At 39.0% G+C, this 18,213-nt stretch overlaps 1 protein-coding gene across 2 annotated transcripts in view; it reads right to left on the bottom strand.

The window, feature by feature from the left end:
• FRMD4B (FERM domain containing 4B) overlaps positions 1-18,213 on the bottom strand; it is a 2,055,076-nt gene that overhangs the window by 1,907,725 nt on the left and 129,138 nt on the right. The window contains exon 1 of one of the 2 annotated variants that reach the window (XM_044077900.1): positions 7,495-7,749. The exons of the other annotated variant lie outside the window; for it this stretch is intronic. Within the exon in view, the coding sequence (XP_043933835.1) occupies positions 7,495-7,656 (162 nt within the window). The 5' untranslated portion in view covers positions 7,657-7,749. Of the gene's footprint in view, positions 1-7,494; positions 7,750-18,213 lie in introns of those variants that run through there. 2 annotated transcript variants of the gene reach the window in all.

Raw genomic sequence — 18,213 nt, 5'->3', positions numbered from 1 at the left:
GCAAAGAAGAAGTGGGATTGTCAGAGAGATGAAGAAAGTAGACAGGAGTATAAGGAGATAAGGTGCATGGCAAAGAGAGAGGTGGCGAAGGCTAAGGATAAGGCATATGAAGAGTTGTATGAAAGGTTGGGCACTAAGGAGGGAGAAAAGGACCTGTACCAATTGGCTAGACAGAGAGACCGAGCTAGGAAAGATGTGCAGCAGGTAAAGGTGATAAAGGATAATGAGGGAAACATACTCACAAGTGAGAAGTGTGTGTTGAGGAGATGGAAAGAGTACTTTGAGGGGTTGATGAATGAAGAGAATGAGAGGGAGAGAAGGTTGGATGATGTAGGGATAGTGAATCATGAAGTACAATGGATTAGCAAGGAGGAAGTAAGGATAGCTATGAAGTGAATGAAGAATTGAAAGGCTGTTGGCCCAGATGACATACCTGTGGAAGCATGGAGGTGTTTAGCCTACAGGGTTCTGGCGGAAATTGGGCTACTGTTGGCCGAAGGAGGAGAAGAGGCGGAAGACATGGCCGAAGGTAGGAGGAGAGGAGAAAGGCTAGGACTGTGGTAGTGAGGGTCGGAACTTTGAATGTTGGCAGCATGACTGGTATAGGGAGAGAGCTAGCTGATATGATGGACAGAAGGAAGGTGAAATGGTAGTGGAGTTTTTAACCAGATTGTTTAATGAAATCTTGGAAAGTGAGAGGATGCCTGAGGAATGGAGAAAAAGTGTTTTGGTACCGATTTTTAAGAATAAGGGTGATGTGCAGAGCTGTAGTAACTACAGAGGGATAAAATTGATCAGTCACAGCATGAAGTTATGGGAAAGAGTAGTGGAAGCAAGGTTAAGAAGGGACGTGATGATTAGTGATCAGCAGTATGGTTTCATGCCAGGAAAGAGCACTACAGATGCGATCTTTGCTCTGAGAGTGTTGATGGAGAAGTACAGAGAATGTCGGAAGGAGTTGCATTGTGTTTTTGTAGACTTAGAGAAAGCATATGACAGGGTGCCTAGAAAGGAGTTGTGGTACTGTATGAGGAAGTCAGGAGTGTCAGAAAAGTATGTAAGAGTGGTACAGGATATGTACGAGGGTAGTGTGACAGCGGTGAGGTCTGTGGTGGGAGTGACGGATGCGTTTAAGGTGGAGGTGGGGTTACATCAAGGATCAGCTCTGAGCCCTTTTTTATTTGCAATGGTGACGGACAGGTTGACAGACGAGATCAGACAGGAGTCCCCGTGGACTATGATGTTTGCAGATGACATTGTGATCTGTAGTGAGAGTATGAACAGGTGGAGGAGACCCTGGAGAGATGGAGATATGCTCTAGAGAGAAGAGGAATGAAGGTCAGCAGGACTAAGACAGAATATATGTGTGTGAATGAGAGGGAGGATAGAGGAATGGTGAGGATGCAAGGAGTAGAGATGGCGAAGGCGGATGAGTTTAAATACTTGGGGTCAATAGTTCAGAGTAACGGTGAGTGTGGAAGAGAAGCGAAGAAGAGAATACAGGCAGGATGGAGTGGGTGGAGAAGAGTGTCTGGATTTGTGACAGATGAGTACCTGTAAGAGTGAAAGGGAAGGTCTACAAGAGGGTAGTGAGACCAGCTATGTTATATGGGTTGGAGACAGTGGCACTGACAAAAAGGCAGGAGTTTGAGCTGGATGTGGCAGAATTAAAGATGTTAAGATTTGCACTGGGTGTGACGAGGGTGGACAGGATTAGGAATAAGTATATTAGAGGGTCAGCCCAGGTTGGAAGGTTTGGAGACAAAGCCGAAGAGGCACGATTACGTTGGTTTGGACATGTGCTGAGGAGGGATGCTGAGTATATTGGGAAAAAGATGCTAAGAATGAAGCTACCAGGTAACAGGAAAAGAGGAAGGCCTAAGATAAGGTTTATGGATGTGGTGAGAGAGGACATGCAGGTGGTTGGTGTGACAGAGCAAGATGCAGACGACAGGAAGAAATGGAAAGAGGTGATCTGCTGTGGCGACCCCTAACGGGAACAGCCGAAAGAAGATGATGATGATGATCTCTTATTCTGGGTCTTTGTCCCTCATTATTTTTGGAGCTGTTCCTGACTCTTGAACAAGGAAGTTAAGAGTTATGAAATGGATTGAATGTACCTTCAGGCTTTCAAGAAAAACGTTTCCAGATTAAAATGAAAAGGCAACTGGATAGTACACCGATTTCGTGGTCTAATCTCATATTAGGGAGGGGCTTAAAATGCTCCTAGCTCACTCTGTCCCAGCAAGTAAGCGAAAAACAAGAAAAATACATAAATGGAAGATGTTGAAGTGAAGAGGTAGATAAGCACAACATATGGTACTGCAGGGGTATATACATTCGAACATGTCTTAAAGCTTTGTCAAATTCTCAGTTGTCATCATGCAACTTGTTTTTTACTCCTGAAATACCAGATATGTTTGTGTACTAGCAATCTAATAACTCAACCTCAAAAATTCCAAAATGTCTCACACACACATACACACACACACATATATATATCTATATATATATATATATATATATATATATATATATATATATATATATCTGTATATATATATATATATATATATATATATATATATATATATATATATATAAATATGCACATACGCAAAAGTGTGTACATAAAAATATACAAACATACACATATGTTTAAATAACAGCTGACCCAGTTGTTCAGAATTTGTGAACTTACATGGACAGTGACCCAACTTTTGACCAACAAGTATCTACTGCTAGAAGAAAGACCTTCTATACTGCACAGTTTATCAACAAAGGGATTGTGTTTAGATCTAGGGATATCATTGTCTCCCTTTACTCATACCTTATTATTCCAATCATTGAATAAAATGCTTCCTTTTGCATGCATCTTTCCAGACGCATGCAACAACTGGAATCCTCACAGTCATACCTTATTAAAAGGATACAAGGCCTAAAAAACATGTCCTGCATGGACTGACTCATAGCCTGACACTCGGTATCTTACAGACTGCTAAGAGGTGACCTGTGTCTGGCATATAATGAATCTTCCGACCCATTACTGATAGATTTAGAGTACATAGGCAAGTCAAATGGCATCAGAAATACTTGGTCTAGGGATCTAAACCTCTTCTGCAATATCAACAGAATGGTTTGGAGGGACAGGTATATCTTGCAGAGGATATTGCTGCTGTGGAACAGACTCCCCATCCACACAAAACAAACTTCACCCCTGCCCATGTTCAAGCACAATTTAGATTTATAAACGGGAAACAGAAAATTTACCCTGGGACTACCCCCTGTACTATGGATGGACAGAGATAGCTCATAATACTTTACTCCATGAATGAGTACCCTCAAATTATCTATGGCATGATCCCAATTAGAGGTACTTTGTAATTATCAACCATGGGATGGATAAGGCTAATCTCTAACCAAATGAGATAAGTTATTTCAAGAACGAAAAGGGAAACTGGCTAGGCTTATAATGGCCTACAAGGGCAGCTAGCCTAGTACTTACCTAAGAATCTTTCTCACTCACTCTCTCTCTCTCCATATATATATATATATATATATATATATATATATATATATTGTGTGTATGGATGCATGTATGTGTGTGCGTGTGTAAATATTATATATATATATATATATATATATATATATATATATATATATATATAGATAGATATACACACGCACACACACACATACATATATATTCCATTGCATTGGTTGAGTATGTTTAGTTGACAACTGTTTAATTGACAGTTTATGATCAAATAACAGCTGGTCAACAGGTATCTGAGATCAAACAATTTCCAGGATTTGGGAATATGCCCTTACCCCATGTCTGTGCAATCTTGGAGTTAGTATATATATAATTAGGAGGGTGTATGAGGGATTCAGGACACTTACCTCTACAAATAAGTGATCTTTTACTTGTTTGTTGTTTTTTTTTTTTTTTTTTGCATGCACTAAGGCTGTTTCTTGGGGCATTGTGTACTTTCTTGTCAATGTACATGGTTCTGACATAAAGACATCGACATTTAGCATGTTGATGATGAGTGCATTCAATGTATATGAATACAGGCCTACATACACACACACACACACACACATATATATATATATATATATATATATATATATATATATATATATGGGTTCCCTATGTTAGACCGACAGTTCGGAAGATCGACACTCAAAACAATGACGCCAGAAGAACGAAACCTCAAAAACACTAAAGTTCACATGCCCGACACACCACAATCCCGACATTTAACAAAACAAAAAGTTCACTGTTACGCACAACACACACACAACACAAACACACCAACAACCTAAAAACCTACACTACACCTTACATAAAACTATCTATGCACTAACCTTAACCCAAACACTAACCCTAAGGTCCGTAACTATCGCACACTCACCTTACCCGTTCCCTAACCCTAAGGTCCGTAACTATCTCACACTCACCTTACCCACTCCCTAACACTAAGGTCCCTAACTATCGCACACTCACCCTACCCACACCCTAACCCTATGTCCCTCACTATCACACACTTACCTTACCCGCACACTAAACCTAAGTCCCTCACTATCGCACACTAACCTTACCCGCACCCTAACTCTAAGTCCCTCACTATCACACACTTATCTTACCCGCACCCTAACCCTAAGTCCCTCACTATCGCACACTTACCTGTCGGCGTTTTCGTTGTCGGGATTACGACTTGTTGGTCATCTGCTTCGTTGTTCTTCTGGCATTACTGTTTTGCGTGTCGATCTTCCTTGCTGTCAGTCTAATGTAGGGAACCCAGATATATATATATATATATATATATATATATATATATATATATATATATATATATATACACACACACACGCACACAACATACACAAGCACATACACACATATTACATTACAGACAGAACTATATCGGGCTGCTAATGAATCATACTGTTAGTGCTACTAGTTATACTGCTATTTGTATAAAATAGAACACTGAAAAAAAAGCATTCCAATACAAGATTTGTTTCTGGTTTTCTGCCATAAAGGGATGGAATTAGAGCCCTTGAGGCTCAAGCTATGGGAAGATGTAGAGGCCTTATTTTGCAAGTCCTAACAAAGAATAAGCCTATGACACTGAGGGAAGGTTTTTTCATAAGAACTTAAAAAATATTCAGTTTCAATACATTTATTGATAGGACATTAATTAATTAATGGAGACCTTTGTATATGAAATTACAACACAACTATAACAAATTAAAAAAAAATCTGAAATTCAGAAAGTCACCTTTACACTGTGAGGCCCTAAGCTGTAGCTTGTCTATTTTAGGTCTAAATCTGGACTTGACAGAACAGTATGTGGCAACCTCACAGATATCCTGAGAGAGAGGGCACACTTGATCACTTCAGAAAAACAGCAAAAATAGGAGTAGAAGTAGATGGTGTGTCATTTAAAAATTTACAGACAGCACATGCTTTTACAAATAATAACTAATTTTAAGCTGATATATTAACCTTTGATGGCTTATGCCTCCTCACAAACTTACAGTCTGAGGAATTACAAAACAAACTGACCAACTAAACACAAATCTGTAGCCACATTCCCAGTTTCTCTGATCTCCCCTATCAGCAATAATAACTTCCTGTTAATGCAGATGTTGCCAATACTGTTAGCAGGTGTGACTGTTATGTTGTCCATTTTTAGACTGCGCACTTGACATGACTAACAATGCTTGTTATTAAGCTTTGATCACTGCATATCCTTTAAACTTATTTGCATTTCATTAAGTGACAGAACACCAATGTCCACTGTGCTCTCATACTAAAGCTGATCCATTTCTGAACAGCTCAGCTGGTTTCAGCAGAGCAATAGATGCACTAATTCTCTGGAATCACTGTCACACCCTTATGACATGGTATCTCAGAAAGCTACACATCCAGCGAATAAGGAACTACATAACCTAGAGGAAGGCAAAGCTAGAATAATAAATAAATGTTAAACTGCAATGGGCAACAAGTAAAAATAAATGCAAGGTAAATGCCTTATTTTACTGTACAAATAAGTATGTGTGTTGAATTTGCCTAACTTCATTTCAAGTTATTCTAAACAGCTTTGTGAGTAGAAACTGGTGTTAGTGTCACCGAAAATCATGCAATTCTGTATTTTCTTGACAGAGGTTACACTGGCTGCAAGAAAGAGAAAGACAGGTACAGAGACAGGGGCAGAAAGAAACCAGTATGCAGAAAGACAGAACAGAAGGGTGAGGACATAGGTAGAGAATCCCCTGGACAGGCTGCATATGTGGCACATATGAAAATTATACTGCAGAATGGTAAGAGGAGAAACAGAAATGGAAAGGAAGTAAAATGAAGGGCTGGGTTACACATTTAATAAAGAAATGTATGGCTTTTATCTGTATTTAAGATTATTCTGTGACTGAGAATCACATAATTTCAGGTTGCTAACCTCCTGTTCAACAGTAACAGATGACTTATTTTTTGGTAAATGTTGAACTTAGTCAGATTTGTAAGAATTCATCATGAAACCACTCCATGCAATGGACTTTTTCCACATCTTTGACTTTAACATCGGGGTAGAACTGACGCGAATACCGCATACCATTCTATACTGCCATTCTTTCTGCACTAATCACTATTACAGACCCACTTTCACAAAGAAGTTCAGTGCTCCTGTCCAAGTGATTAGGCACACAAGGCAACATGATTTATAAGCACTGCTCAGTCACTGCAACAATATCTGAGCAAAACTATCTTCCACATTCACACCTTAGTTGTACACGCAACTCTTAAAAACAAAATAAACTTAAAAGTAACAGGCATGTCAAAAAATCTAAAATGACACTGGAAGCAGTACAATATACAAGTCTCCTCCGCACAATTATTGCTTTTCAGTATAGCAGTTTATATGCCAAGTGCAGAATACAAAAGAAAACCAACAAACAACATCGCCTCTGAGCAACATCAATAGATGCAAGGAAACTGCTTTAGGTGACAGCTACAGTGGTAATAAACATTCAAAGGGCTATGGCTAATACTTATTACAGCATAAAACACTGATATTTTAGAAAGCTGTATTCATTTTTACATTAAAATACTGTAATCACATTATTTTCAAAATATACTTCTGTGTCTGTTACTAATATGTATAGAGCTGCTCATATGTTCACTACAGGCAACATTTTCAAAACATCTGCTAGGTAACACTCAGAATTAAAATGCTCAAAAATGTGCACTGAAAATCCTCTCTTTTTATGGCAAGTACTGCTGCATGCCTGCTACAGATACATATATGATTGTAATTTAAACATTTTTTACTTAAAATGAATAATACAAAATCTAGCTAGACTTTGAACAACTAGCAATATATTCAATAACCTTCCAAAAATGCATTAAAAGCTTTGGACTGCGTATTTGTAAACACTGTAACAGTTAACAATGCTTACTGATTTCTTACAAAGATGTTTACCTACCTGATAAATGTCCCTGAGTCCACACCATGTTCTTACAATTTGCTGACATGTTCTCAGCCTCTCAGAATACCACCGTCTTAAAGTTGTTACTGTCAAGTTCCACACAAAACGGCTTCCACTAAAAAGCAGGTCCTCCATGCCACACATAAAAGCAGAAGCCATAGCCTTCTTTCAGAATCTGTTTCTCTCCTTCCCTCTCTCTCTCTCTCTCTTTCACTGCAGACGCTAGACACAGTTATTTCATTTAGAGCACTGATGTATCAGCTTTTCCTATGCAATGTGTACAGTACAGGGTGGTGAAGGAAAGCAGCTTCAGATTTTGAACAAACTCCTCTTTCACTGTGTTTCCTGGGCAGACTCCAATGCAAACCCAGGCGAACTGGTGCTTTTTGACATCTGGCCAAAGGCTTCTATGCAGTTCAGCCCTGACCAAGAGCTCACACACTGGCCTTGTCTTTTTTAATAGCCTACATAAATCTTGTTAATCTTCAGCAGCTAGCACTGGGTAGGTATTCTAATTAAATGCTAACTCATTTCTTTCAGCCAATAGCAGCCTGCATGCCTGCTGTAGAAAAACAAATAAAAAGGGAACTTAGGAAATGTTGCTGCTTTTTCTAACTATAAAGCTCTGCAAATACTGTCTAAATCATCTACTTTAATGCATGTTTTAATAACTAATAGTAAATGTCTGTTAATGCTATGTGTTTTGGAGTCACTGACTTGAAGATTCCACAAGTGTAAGACACTGAGAATATGACAAATATGACAAATGATCTGTCACAAAAAAGCAACAGTTAATGTTTATTGTTTTTTCATGTAGTCACTGAAAAAAAAACTTGGTAAAGTGATCTAACTACAAGTAAAATAGCTAATAAAAGGTTGATATGAACACTAAATTACATATGACAACATATTTTGCTTAACAGACTTGCACAGAACAAGCAAGTATCTAATGTTAACAACAGTACACAGTTTGTTTGTTTCTTTTTATAGTGTTTTACAAAACACTGTTGATTTTTATTCTACCTACAAAAACAATTTAGTTTACTTTCATACTGCATTAACTTTACAAAGACAGCAAGATATCCTGTAGTTTCTTTGGCATACCATGAGTAGAAATGCTTGCACTTACACACAAACACACTTGTATAAATAGGCAGACAAATGCTTCATGTACACTACTAACATAAATACATTGCTGCATAATATTGTGTATACACATGCACGCACATCGGCACACATGCACAAAGTGTGCATATATTGTCAACTAAAACTCAGAAAGAATATTACAAATGTAAAATCAGGTAGGACAGTATCAGCATGGTAAAAATGGCCTAATTTTTGAAGTGCAGTGTTGCCTTTCTTGAGTCTCAGTTTTTACTGGATCAGCCTCCTTGTCTTGTTTAATCATGTTCACATGATAAGTGACAGTTGCTGTAGGTATAAAATACATGATGACCAGTCGTTCTTAATAATCAGTCAGAACATGAAGATTCTGCTGTGTTCCTGAACCTAGTCAGCTGCTCAAAAAACAGGGTACTGTCCTGTAATTCCCCGCTTGGCTACAAATTCTAAATCCTGCTTTAAGGAAGGTCGCTATACTTGGTGCGAACGCACGGACAGGCTCAACTCCTCAGTCCCACTACAAACATAAAGCTTGACCAAGGTACTGTCCTGTAATTCCCCGCTTGGCTACAAATTCTAAATCCTGCTTTAAGGAAGGTCGCTATACTTGGTGCGAACGCACGGACAGGCTCAACTCCTCAGTCCTACTACAAACATAAAGCTTGACCAAGGTTAACACTTATCTGTAATAAAGTAGAAATAAATCTTATATTTATCTCAGTTAAAGCAAGCATACTGGGTTCTAAACACAGCAGTAAACCACACAATCCTAGCCAAATAAATCAACTCCCTTTGATAATACCAGCAGAAATTGTAACCTGCATGTACAATAGAGAGAGGGAATAGTCTGATGCTTAGTGAACCATATTGGTGAAAAAAGGTTCCTTTACTCACATACTTTATTCACTTAACTCACTCTATTCATTGGCCCTCGAAAGTCTGAGGCAGGTTTAAAGTCTGAGGCAGGTTTAGCCTGGTCTAGGAGTCTCCTGCCTTATAACTCCTCCCTCCCTCCTCCGACGTAGGTGAGCTTATTTATCCCCCTGCAGATTCCGCCATTTTTCAATACTGCTGTGTTCCTGAACCTAGTCGGCTGCTCAAAAAACAGGGTATGTAATTGCTGTTAGTTTACATGTCTATTTCTGTAAATATCTCTTAGCGACTGCTAGAGGAGATTATACTGTTGGTTAGCTGCTAGAGCCTTTGATTTCTTTTCACTGAGAAAGCAGCAAATTAGACTCCTGCATATGGTATTCTCTGGGCGACAGCGTGTTGTAAGGACGCGAACGCCAATAACTTGTAAGGTGTAAAAGTCCCTGGGAAAAGAGTATTCACTTGTTCACATGTGTTTAAATTCTCATTAGCAACTGAGCAAATATTCCTGTGAATATATTCTTGGCTGCACTGCTAGGGTCTGTATTTCTTAAAACTGGCTTAACTGTTATAAGGGCATGTTTGAGCGGTGATACACAGCTAAAACGCACCATTTAAGTGCGGTCAGTTGTCGTTCATTGTTCAATTAAATTACTGCGAATATTCCTATCTGTGGGCTAAACATACTAAAATTACTTGACTAGCTGCCTGTTGATAAATGTTAATAGAATTGAGGTATAATGTGGAGGGCAAACTTCTATGCTGACTTGCTTAACAACTGAGTAGCAATATTCTTGTATATAAGGGACACTGTTATCACATTCTAGCTGCTATTGAACTAACTACTGAAACACTCTCTGTAGAAATACTATGCTGTAACTTGTTAGCTATTTAACTGTATGATAAATTTAAACTGTACTAATGTGATAGTAGCTCTCTAAAATAAGACTGTGTTATTGCATTGTATCTCCACTCAGGTACTGTCCTGTAATTCCCCGCTTGGCTACAAATTCTAAATCCCGCTTTAAGGAAGGTCGCTATACTTGGTGCGAACGCACGGACAGGCTCAACTCCTCAGTCCCACTACAAACATAAAGCTTGACCAAGGTTAATAATTATCTGTAATAAAGTAGAAATAAATCTTATATTTATCTCAGTTAAAGCAAGCATACTGGGTTCTAAACACAGCAGTACACCACACAATCCTAGCCAAATAAATCAACTCCCTTTGATAATACCAGCAGAAATTATAACCTGCATGTACAATAGAGAGAGGGAATAGTCTAAAGCTTAGTGAACCATATTGGTGAAAAAAGGTTCCTTTACTCACATACTTTATTCACTTAACTCACTCTATTCACTGGCCCTCGAAAGTCTTTGGCAGGTTTAAAGTCTGAGCAGGTTTAGCCCCGCTCTGCTTCGCCCTCGCTTCGCTCAGGCTCGCTCCGTGCTCCACCCTGCCCCCATATCCCACCCGCCCCCACCACTCCCACATTTATAGCTATAAAGCCACACCTCCACTACCTTTCCAACCATCCATAGCTACCTCACTATCATCTCCCTCCCCCTTCCACCACTTTAAAAATTAACCACTAACACTCCTCTAAAGTATTTACTATCACCCTTAGGCAAAGAATACCATCCCACCCGCCATGTCAAAGGCAACCCTTAAAATTATCCCCCTCATCCTGCCACTCATAATTATACCATATGTCCTAACTAGCTATGAAGATCAGCTATTCTTAGGCTTCCACTATCCTAAACATCAAACCAGTACCCCCTCACCTCTGCTTATTGCTGAACTCTCCCCTTTCTATACATCCTCTAAAACAACAAATTCCAACAACCTGTATCTTAATAAATTGTACCTAAAAACCCTAAAATCCAAATATGGTCTAAAACTATTAATTAAACTCTTGAGACTATTAGCTTACCTGAGAAAAAATATTACTAAAGACGGTGACATCCACCCTAACCCAGGCCCATCCTCTACTTCAGACTCTACCAGCCCACCATTCTCCCACAGGTCGTCCAACTCCCTTCTAATTTGCCACCTAAACATAAGAAGCATAAGCAACAAGGTACATAACCTACATGCCGTGTTAGCAACTTACCTCCCTGACATAATGTGTCTGTCAGAAACCTGGCTTAAGCCATCAACCAAAAATAATGAGATCCTGCCACCCGGGTACAACATACTCAGGGTTGATCGCATAAAGAAAAGGGGAGGTGGGATAGCTGTCCTATACAAAAGCACACTTAACATCATAATTAATCCCATTCAACCACCCCAGGTCTCCAATGCTGAATTATTAGCTCTAAAACTACAACTAAACAATCAAAAAAGCATAAATCTAATTGAGATCTTTATCCCCCCTGGGAACAATTCAGAAACAATGGAGAACATTCTTAACTGGATAGCTAACAACTACCATCAAGAAACTATTGTTCTAGGCGATGTTAACATTGACTGGAACCAATGTTCTTCACACTCCAACCCCATCTTTATAAACTTCCATGGATTCTCACAGATCATATCCTCCACCACCAGAACAGGAAATTCTAACCAAAAACAGAGTATTCTTGATTGGATACTCACCAATAGTCACCCCCATAAGTATATGTCTGGGACTCTCCCCAATGATCTTAGTGATCACCTGGTCGCATACATAATGAAAGACAAAACCATCAGCGCTAGACTGCCCATTTATAGGTCCATCAGAAACAAGAAAAATTTTGAGCCTACAAAATTTCAAATGGAACTCAAATCCTGTAACTGGTCAAAGCTAAAGTACCTTCCCCTAGACGAGGCAGTGACTCTCTTTAATGACACATTTCTTAACATACTTGACTCTCAGGCTCCAAAACGGTCAATCAGAACTAAAATACGAATAGCACCCTGGCTAACAACAGAGTCCAAATCAAAAATAACACTTAGAGATAAAGCATGGGACAAATGGCGCACTACCAAGTTACCCCTAGATCGCATTAAATTCCAACAACTAAGAAATGAGACTAAAAAAGCCATCACACTTGACAAAAAAAACTACTTCTGCCATCTGCAACATAAACACCAAAACAACCCTCAGAAGTTCTGGGCAGGTTTAAATAATCTTCTCCATCCAGGTAAATCCTCCACTCCCACCCCTGGGACATTATGTGGTAAAAGCCCAGAAGAAGTAGCAAATACCTTTAATACTTTCTTTACCGAGACTATTCAGTCCTTAGCCAACCAACTACCTCCCCCCTGCTCCACATTAAAAAATGCTATGCCCAAGTCACTACTCTCCTTTAACCTTCAGCCTGTCTCCACATCCTTTATCAGATCCCTACTGAAGAAGCAAAAGCCAACTACCCTTTCTGCAGATCTACTCCCAGCTGAATATCTGCAAATAGCTGCAGATGTCATAGCCTATCCTATCTCGATCCTAATCAATAGAACCATAACAGAGGCCACAATCTCCTCAGTATGGAAAATACCCTATGTTATACCACTCCATAAAGGTAGCTCATCCACAGAACTATCGAACTATAGGCCAATAGCCATACTGTCACCACTTGCCAAAATCATGGAAAAGTGTGTGCACAAACAACTAATGTACTATCTCACCCAGAATAAACTACTGACCAACTCTCAACATGGATTTAGACCTCATCACAGCACGACCACTGCCCTCCTCTCTTTTACCGATAAAATCAACCATAACCGGAACAACAAAAAAATATCCTCAGCTCTCTTTCTGGACCTGTCGAAAGCCTTCGACATGGTGAACCACCAGCTACTTCTCCACACTCTGAAAACCCTGTACCTTGACAACACAGCTCTTGACTGGTTTCATGCCTACCTCTCTGGTAGACAACAAGGAGTACTGTGGCAGAATAAGCTCTCTTGCCTGTTACCAAATACCATAGGAGTTCCTCAAGGCTCCATATTAGGACCTCTTCTCTTTTCAGTCTTTATAAATGACCTCCATACAGTTATCCCTGAAGCCACCTGTATTCAGTATGCAGATGACTCAACTCTAATATGTTCCGATGACTCTCTAGCAAACCTATTAGCTACAACCCAGCTCAGTTTTACCACAGTCGAAAACTGGCTCTCAGATCATCATCTGATCTTAAACCCAAACAAAACCAAGCTACTTCTCTTCTACCCAACGAATAAATCCCCTCCTACACATTTTACTATACAATCCAACAATGGTACCATCATCTTCCCAGACTCCTACACAAACCTACTAGGAGTTATCATTGACAATAAACTTAGATTCGATATGCATATCACCCAAACCATTAAATCCGTAAACAAGAAACTTGGGTCCTTATACAGGATAAAAACCTTCCTAACCCCAATGGCCAAAGCGGCCAATGCCCGCTCACACCTTCTCTCTACCCTTCTATATGCCTCTCCCATGCTTACTAACCTTAACAAATCTGACATGAACAAACTCTCATGTTGTTATAATCATATTGCCAGATTTGTAACTGGCTTGCCCTATAGAACACACCACTGCTTTAACCTGAAAAAACTTGGCTGGATAGAACTCCCAAACCTTCTCCAGCTGAACTAACTCAGAAGCATTTAAAATTCTTAAACAACCTGATAACACCCCTGCACTGAAAAATATAATAATTCCTTACACCAATCTAAGCTGCCTTCGCTCATCAAACAGACTCCTTGTCCAAACATTCAAATCCCACAACTTAGGCGATGACGCTCTGTTTGCCAGCGCCATTGGAAAAATATGGAACTCCCTCCCCAACAACCTCATGCTTATTACTTCCCCAGCTCAATTCAAAAAGAGTCTAAAACTCCATTTTAAGTCACATTGGCTTTGTCCATGCTCAAACCCAGACTAGCTCCTCTTCGTTAAACCAAGGCCATACTAATTTCTCAGGCCCAAAAGGACAACCTAGGGTGGGGATATGTAACCCAAAACATGTACATTGTACATTAGTCAAACTCTAATCTATAATCTGTCTTAATTATTTCGCTAGCATGTTTTTAAAGATCTGTATAATGAACTGTCGTATGTTGTGTTTGTTAGAGCAGGTAGTTTGTGGTAGTATGTAGTATGTAAATTGCTTTTTATTCTTTTCTATCTCAAACTCTAATATGTAACTATCTGTCATTGAGACTATGTTGGAGCTTTTCTCCCCAGGCCTCCGCTGAAAATGGACATGTATCCAGTCGGACTATCCCAGTCAACAAATGTAAAATAAATAAATAAAATAAAATAAATAAAATTCCCAAGGCCTCAGGAAATGAGGGGAGAATATCCCAATACTATCACCACCCTTTCCTTTCCTGGTTACAGAGATGCAAAGCACCTATACTGAAATAGGATACAGCTCTTGACTTTCACTTTATGCTTTAAACAAATCATAGGATTAACATGTTACAACTTAGCTTCTTTTTTCCTTCAAAGTTAAATTAATCCTGAACAAAAGGCAAGTATAAAAGCATAAAGAAGAGGCTAGGGAAAGGGCATTCTGAGAAACTGTTAAAAATCATACTACTGAACTGGACAGCTTGTACACAGAACTGTTCTCTAAGATGATAATCATGAAATATGCAGCAGAAAAGGCAAATATATTGTTTTAGAGAAGCACCAGCTCCAGCCACTACTAGCAGAACAAAAATACAGTCTTATTTGCTATGTGGTAAAGAGTAATACCTGTACCTACATCCAAGATGCACATAGGGATACATCACTGACTGCAATCCAGACACCCAAGGATGAATCACTAACCAGGGTACTTCAGAAGCTGGCAGGGAAGGGTGGGAGTCTTTGGTCAATACTATTTCATCAATACTGGGGGGAAGGTAGCCCAATTTGCTGGCTCATAAACAGAAAAACAATAAGCGGGTTACACCATCACTGCAGCACACCAAGCCATGCACAGAGCAACAGAAAATATGTGGCTGATACATGGTAGCATGCATATGTTTTGAGGTGGTATTCTGGGAAAACAAGGACATCAGGCTGCCATGGCAGCTGACACAAAGTTCTTGATGGCTACCTTGATGATAGCATTTTCCTTGTTTGGCTCTCGCTCTGATATCTCACGTCTCTAAAAAGGAGAATTGCTTCTAGCATAACCATTTGTAAAGACTGGTGACCCCCTTTCAGGATTAATTGGAGTGCAACAGACATGGGGGTGATGGGGAACTGAATGGGTGTTGAAGTAGATAAGGGCAGCTATTGTTCTACAGCAACCAAGGCAAAAAGTACTTAGAAATAAGTAATCAAATATGTAAATAAAGATGAATAATAATTAATAGCATAATTAACTCAATAACTTTGCATACAAATAGAAGATGGACTGACAGTCAAAAGGAACAGATGCAGTATCCAGTATCCATAAAATCCTTATTTCCATACAGTTTACTGTAAATCATGAAGCATAAAAGATATTGTTAGTAAGCAAAAGAAAGTAGAAATATGTATGCAAATTTGAGAGCGCTGTCATATTTCTACAGCCCAGACTAAATACATATACACATATACATATACACAAGTAAACTAGACCTGATTTTTTTTTTTACTGTTAATGGGACTCTAAATCCTGAATTTGTTAAGCCTTGAAGCAAGTAACTTACAACTGAATCTGTTAACCTGGGATGATAGAGCCATGCAAGATACTATGGTCACTTACTGTACGCAGCATGTCAGATTTCAAATAATCTAGATCTGACAGCACTGCAATAACCCAGCCTGCATAATACAAGGACATACACTGTCACCTCACAAAATTCAGATGCAGAATAAGTGACTGAATATACTGCAAAGATGAAATGCCTCTACAGGTAACAATCAACAAGCAGTACTCATGTAGCTGCCCAAGTCTGCAGAGACTCATAGACAGCAATCTATATTCAAAAGTGATGCAGACCATTGTAGAGTTATGAATGATAACTGTGTATCATTCTGTTTTATTACTGTTTCAGAATAACCTGGGGAATAATACACATAAAAACAAGTGCAGGAATGAGTATAAGAAATATGTACTGTATGCAGGTATGGTATGGTCAGTATGGTCAACCATACAATACTTGAAAAGACAGCCTGTATGCATACTTAATAAATAAGTTATTGATTCATGCAATTTTATATATATATTTTTTGGTTTAGTTTTCTCAAACAGCAGAACCTTTTTCAACAAACAACCACAAACTCCACAGACCCATAAATACAGCATATCTCCTTCACTAGCTCTCCTGCAGGTTCACCTACATTTTTTATTAAGGTAATCTCTACCAGGCCTTCACTGCTTTCAGTGACCACTCACAATCTGAAAAAGTGCTTTATTACCGCCATGTTGGGACATGCACTATTCCAATTCCAGCTGTATACAGTACAAATTACTTCAAGTGCAGCATAAGTACTTTATTATTTGTCTTGAAAATTCCTTTTAAGCACTTGAAGGTTTCAGTCAAGTTCGGCATTAAACTGAGTGAGAACAAGTACAAAACTCATGCAGGATGTTCTTGGAGTCAGAATGCTGCTGTTGTTATACCTGTCTATTCATTATACAGAACTAAGATAAAGGCAAATATCTGTTTTTATCACCTTTTTTCATATCTATGCAACTGCATAAAAATGTTAACTGTATGACAGAGAATATAATGACTAACACTAAACTGCTGATTAAATGGTTGTTATGACAGCTGCCAAAAGCTGGCATTGAGATTCTACAGTAAAGCTCAGCAAATCAGTACTGACAGACTGCTACTTCCAGTCACTAAAAGAACAAATTGTCCCATATGCCTCAATTCCTTTATACCACATGCTCAGATATGACTTTCTAACACTGCAAAAATTGTTTAAAGGTCAAATGCAGATGCCATCTCCATCTCTTAGGTACGAAAAGAGCAAAACAGCTCTGAAATGAGTAGGAATTCCAAGGAACAAATCAGTGGTAGAGGAATGTGGCCGATGCTAATCTTTAAGGAGAGAAGAGTGCAGAAATAGGCCTAAGGCAGGAAATTAGAAGGGGTAACTAAGTGGAAACAGTGGGAATCTAGGAGCTGATTAAGGCGCAAGGACACAGGCCTGCAGTGTGTTCCACAGAAATGTGAAAAGCAGTGGACTGAGCAGTACCTGGTTGATATCTGAAAATAAAATCATATGGCTAAGGGGACTATGGTGCACACGTCATGTAGTACAGGGAAGACATGGACTCTGAACTAAAGCCAAGGAAGGGATGGAATCAGCCTAGTGAGGCAAACCGATAACAGGGATAGGGTTGAAAATTATACACATTTAAGGAACAGTAGAAACAAGACAGGACCTCTAAGGAATGAAGAAGAAAAAGATGGAATGAAAAAAGAGAAGAATGTGTATCAGTATAAAAATAATGAAAAGGAAACTGAAAATATAGTTGAGAGGATAACAAAGTAACAGCCAGAATAAACAGGAGAACTGCAGTGTTGGTAGGAAAGGCATAAGGATATACAGTGAGGACACTTTAAACTGGAACCTGGGCAAAAAGACCATAAGGAAGACTTTATGATCATCTTTACTTATTTATTTAATTTATTTATATAACATTTGTTTAGAGACACAGTCCAACTTGGAACGAAGCCAATTTTCAGTGACAGCCCAGGGAGAAATGTTCTAGATATATGTCTTTATAACGTGAGCAGCAACCTTATTTCAAACCGCATAAGACACTGCTCCTGCAGGGGTGTCTGAAAGCTAAGTTATCACATCCCTT

The sequence above is a fragment of the Protopterus annectens genome, chromosome 7.part0 (assembly GCF_019279795.1).
Source record: "Protopterus annectens isolate FY-2018-M chromosome 7.part0, PAN1.0, whole genome shotgun sequence".
Classification (NCBI taxonomy): domain Eukaryota; kingdom Metazoa; phylum Chordata; order Ceratodontiformes; family Protopteridae; genus Protopterus; species Protopterus annectens.
This window is presented reverse-complemented; position numbering and strand designations above follow the sequence as displayed.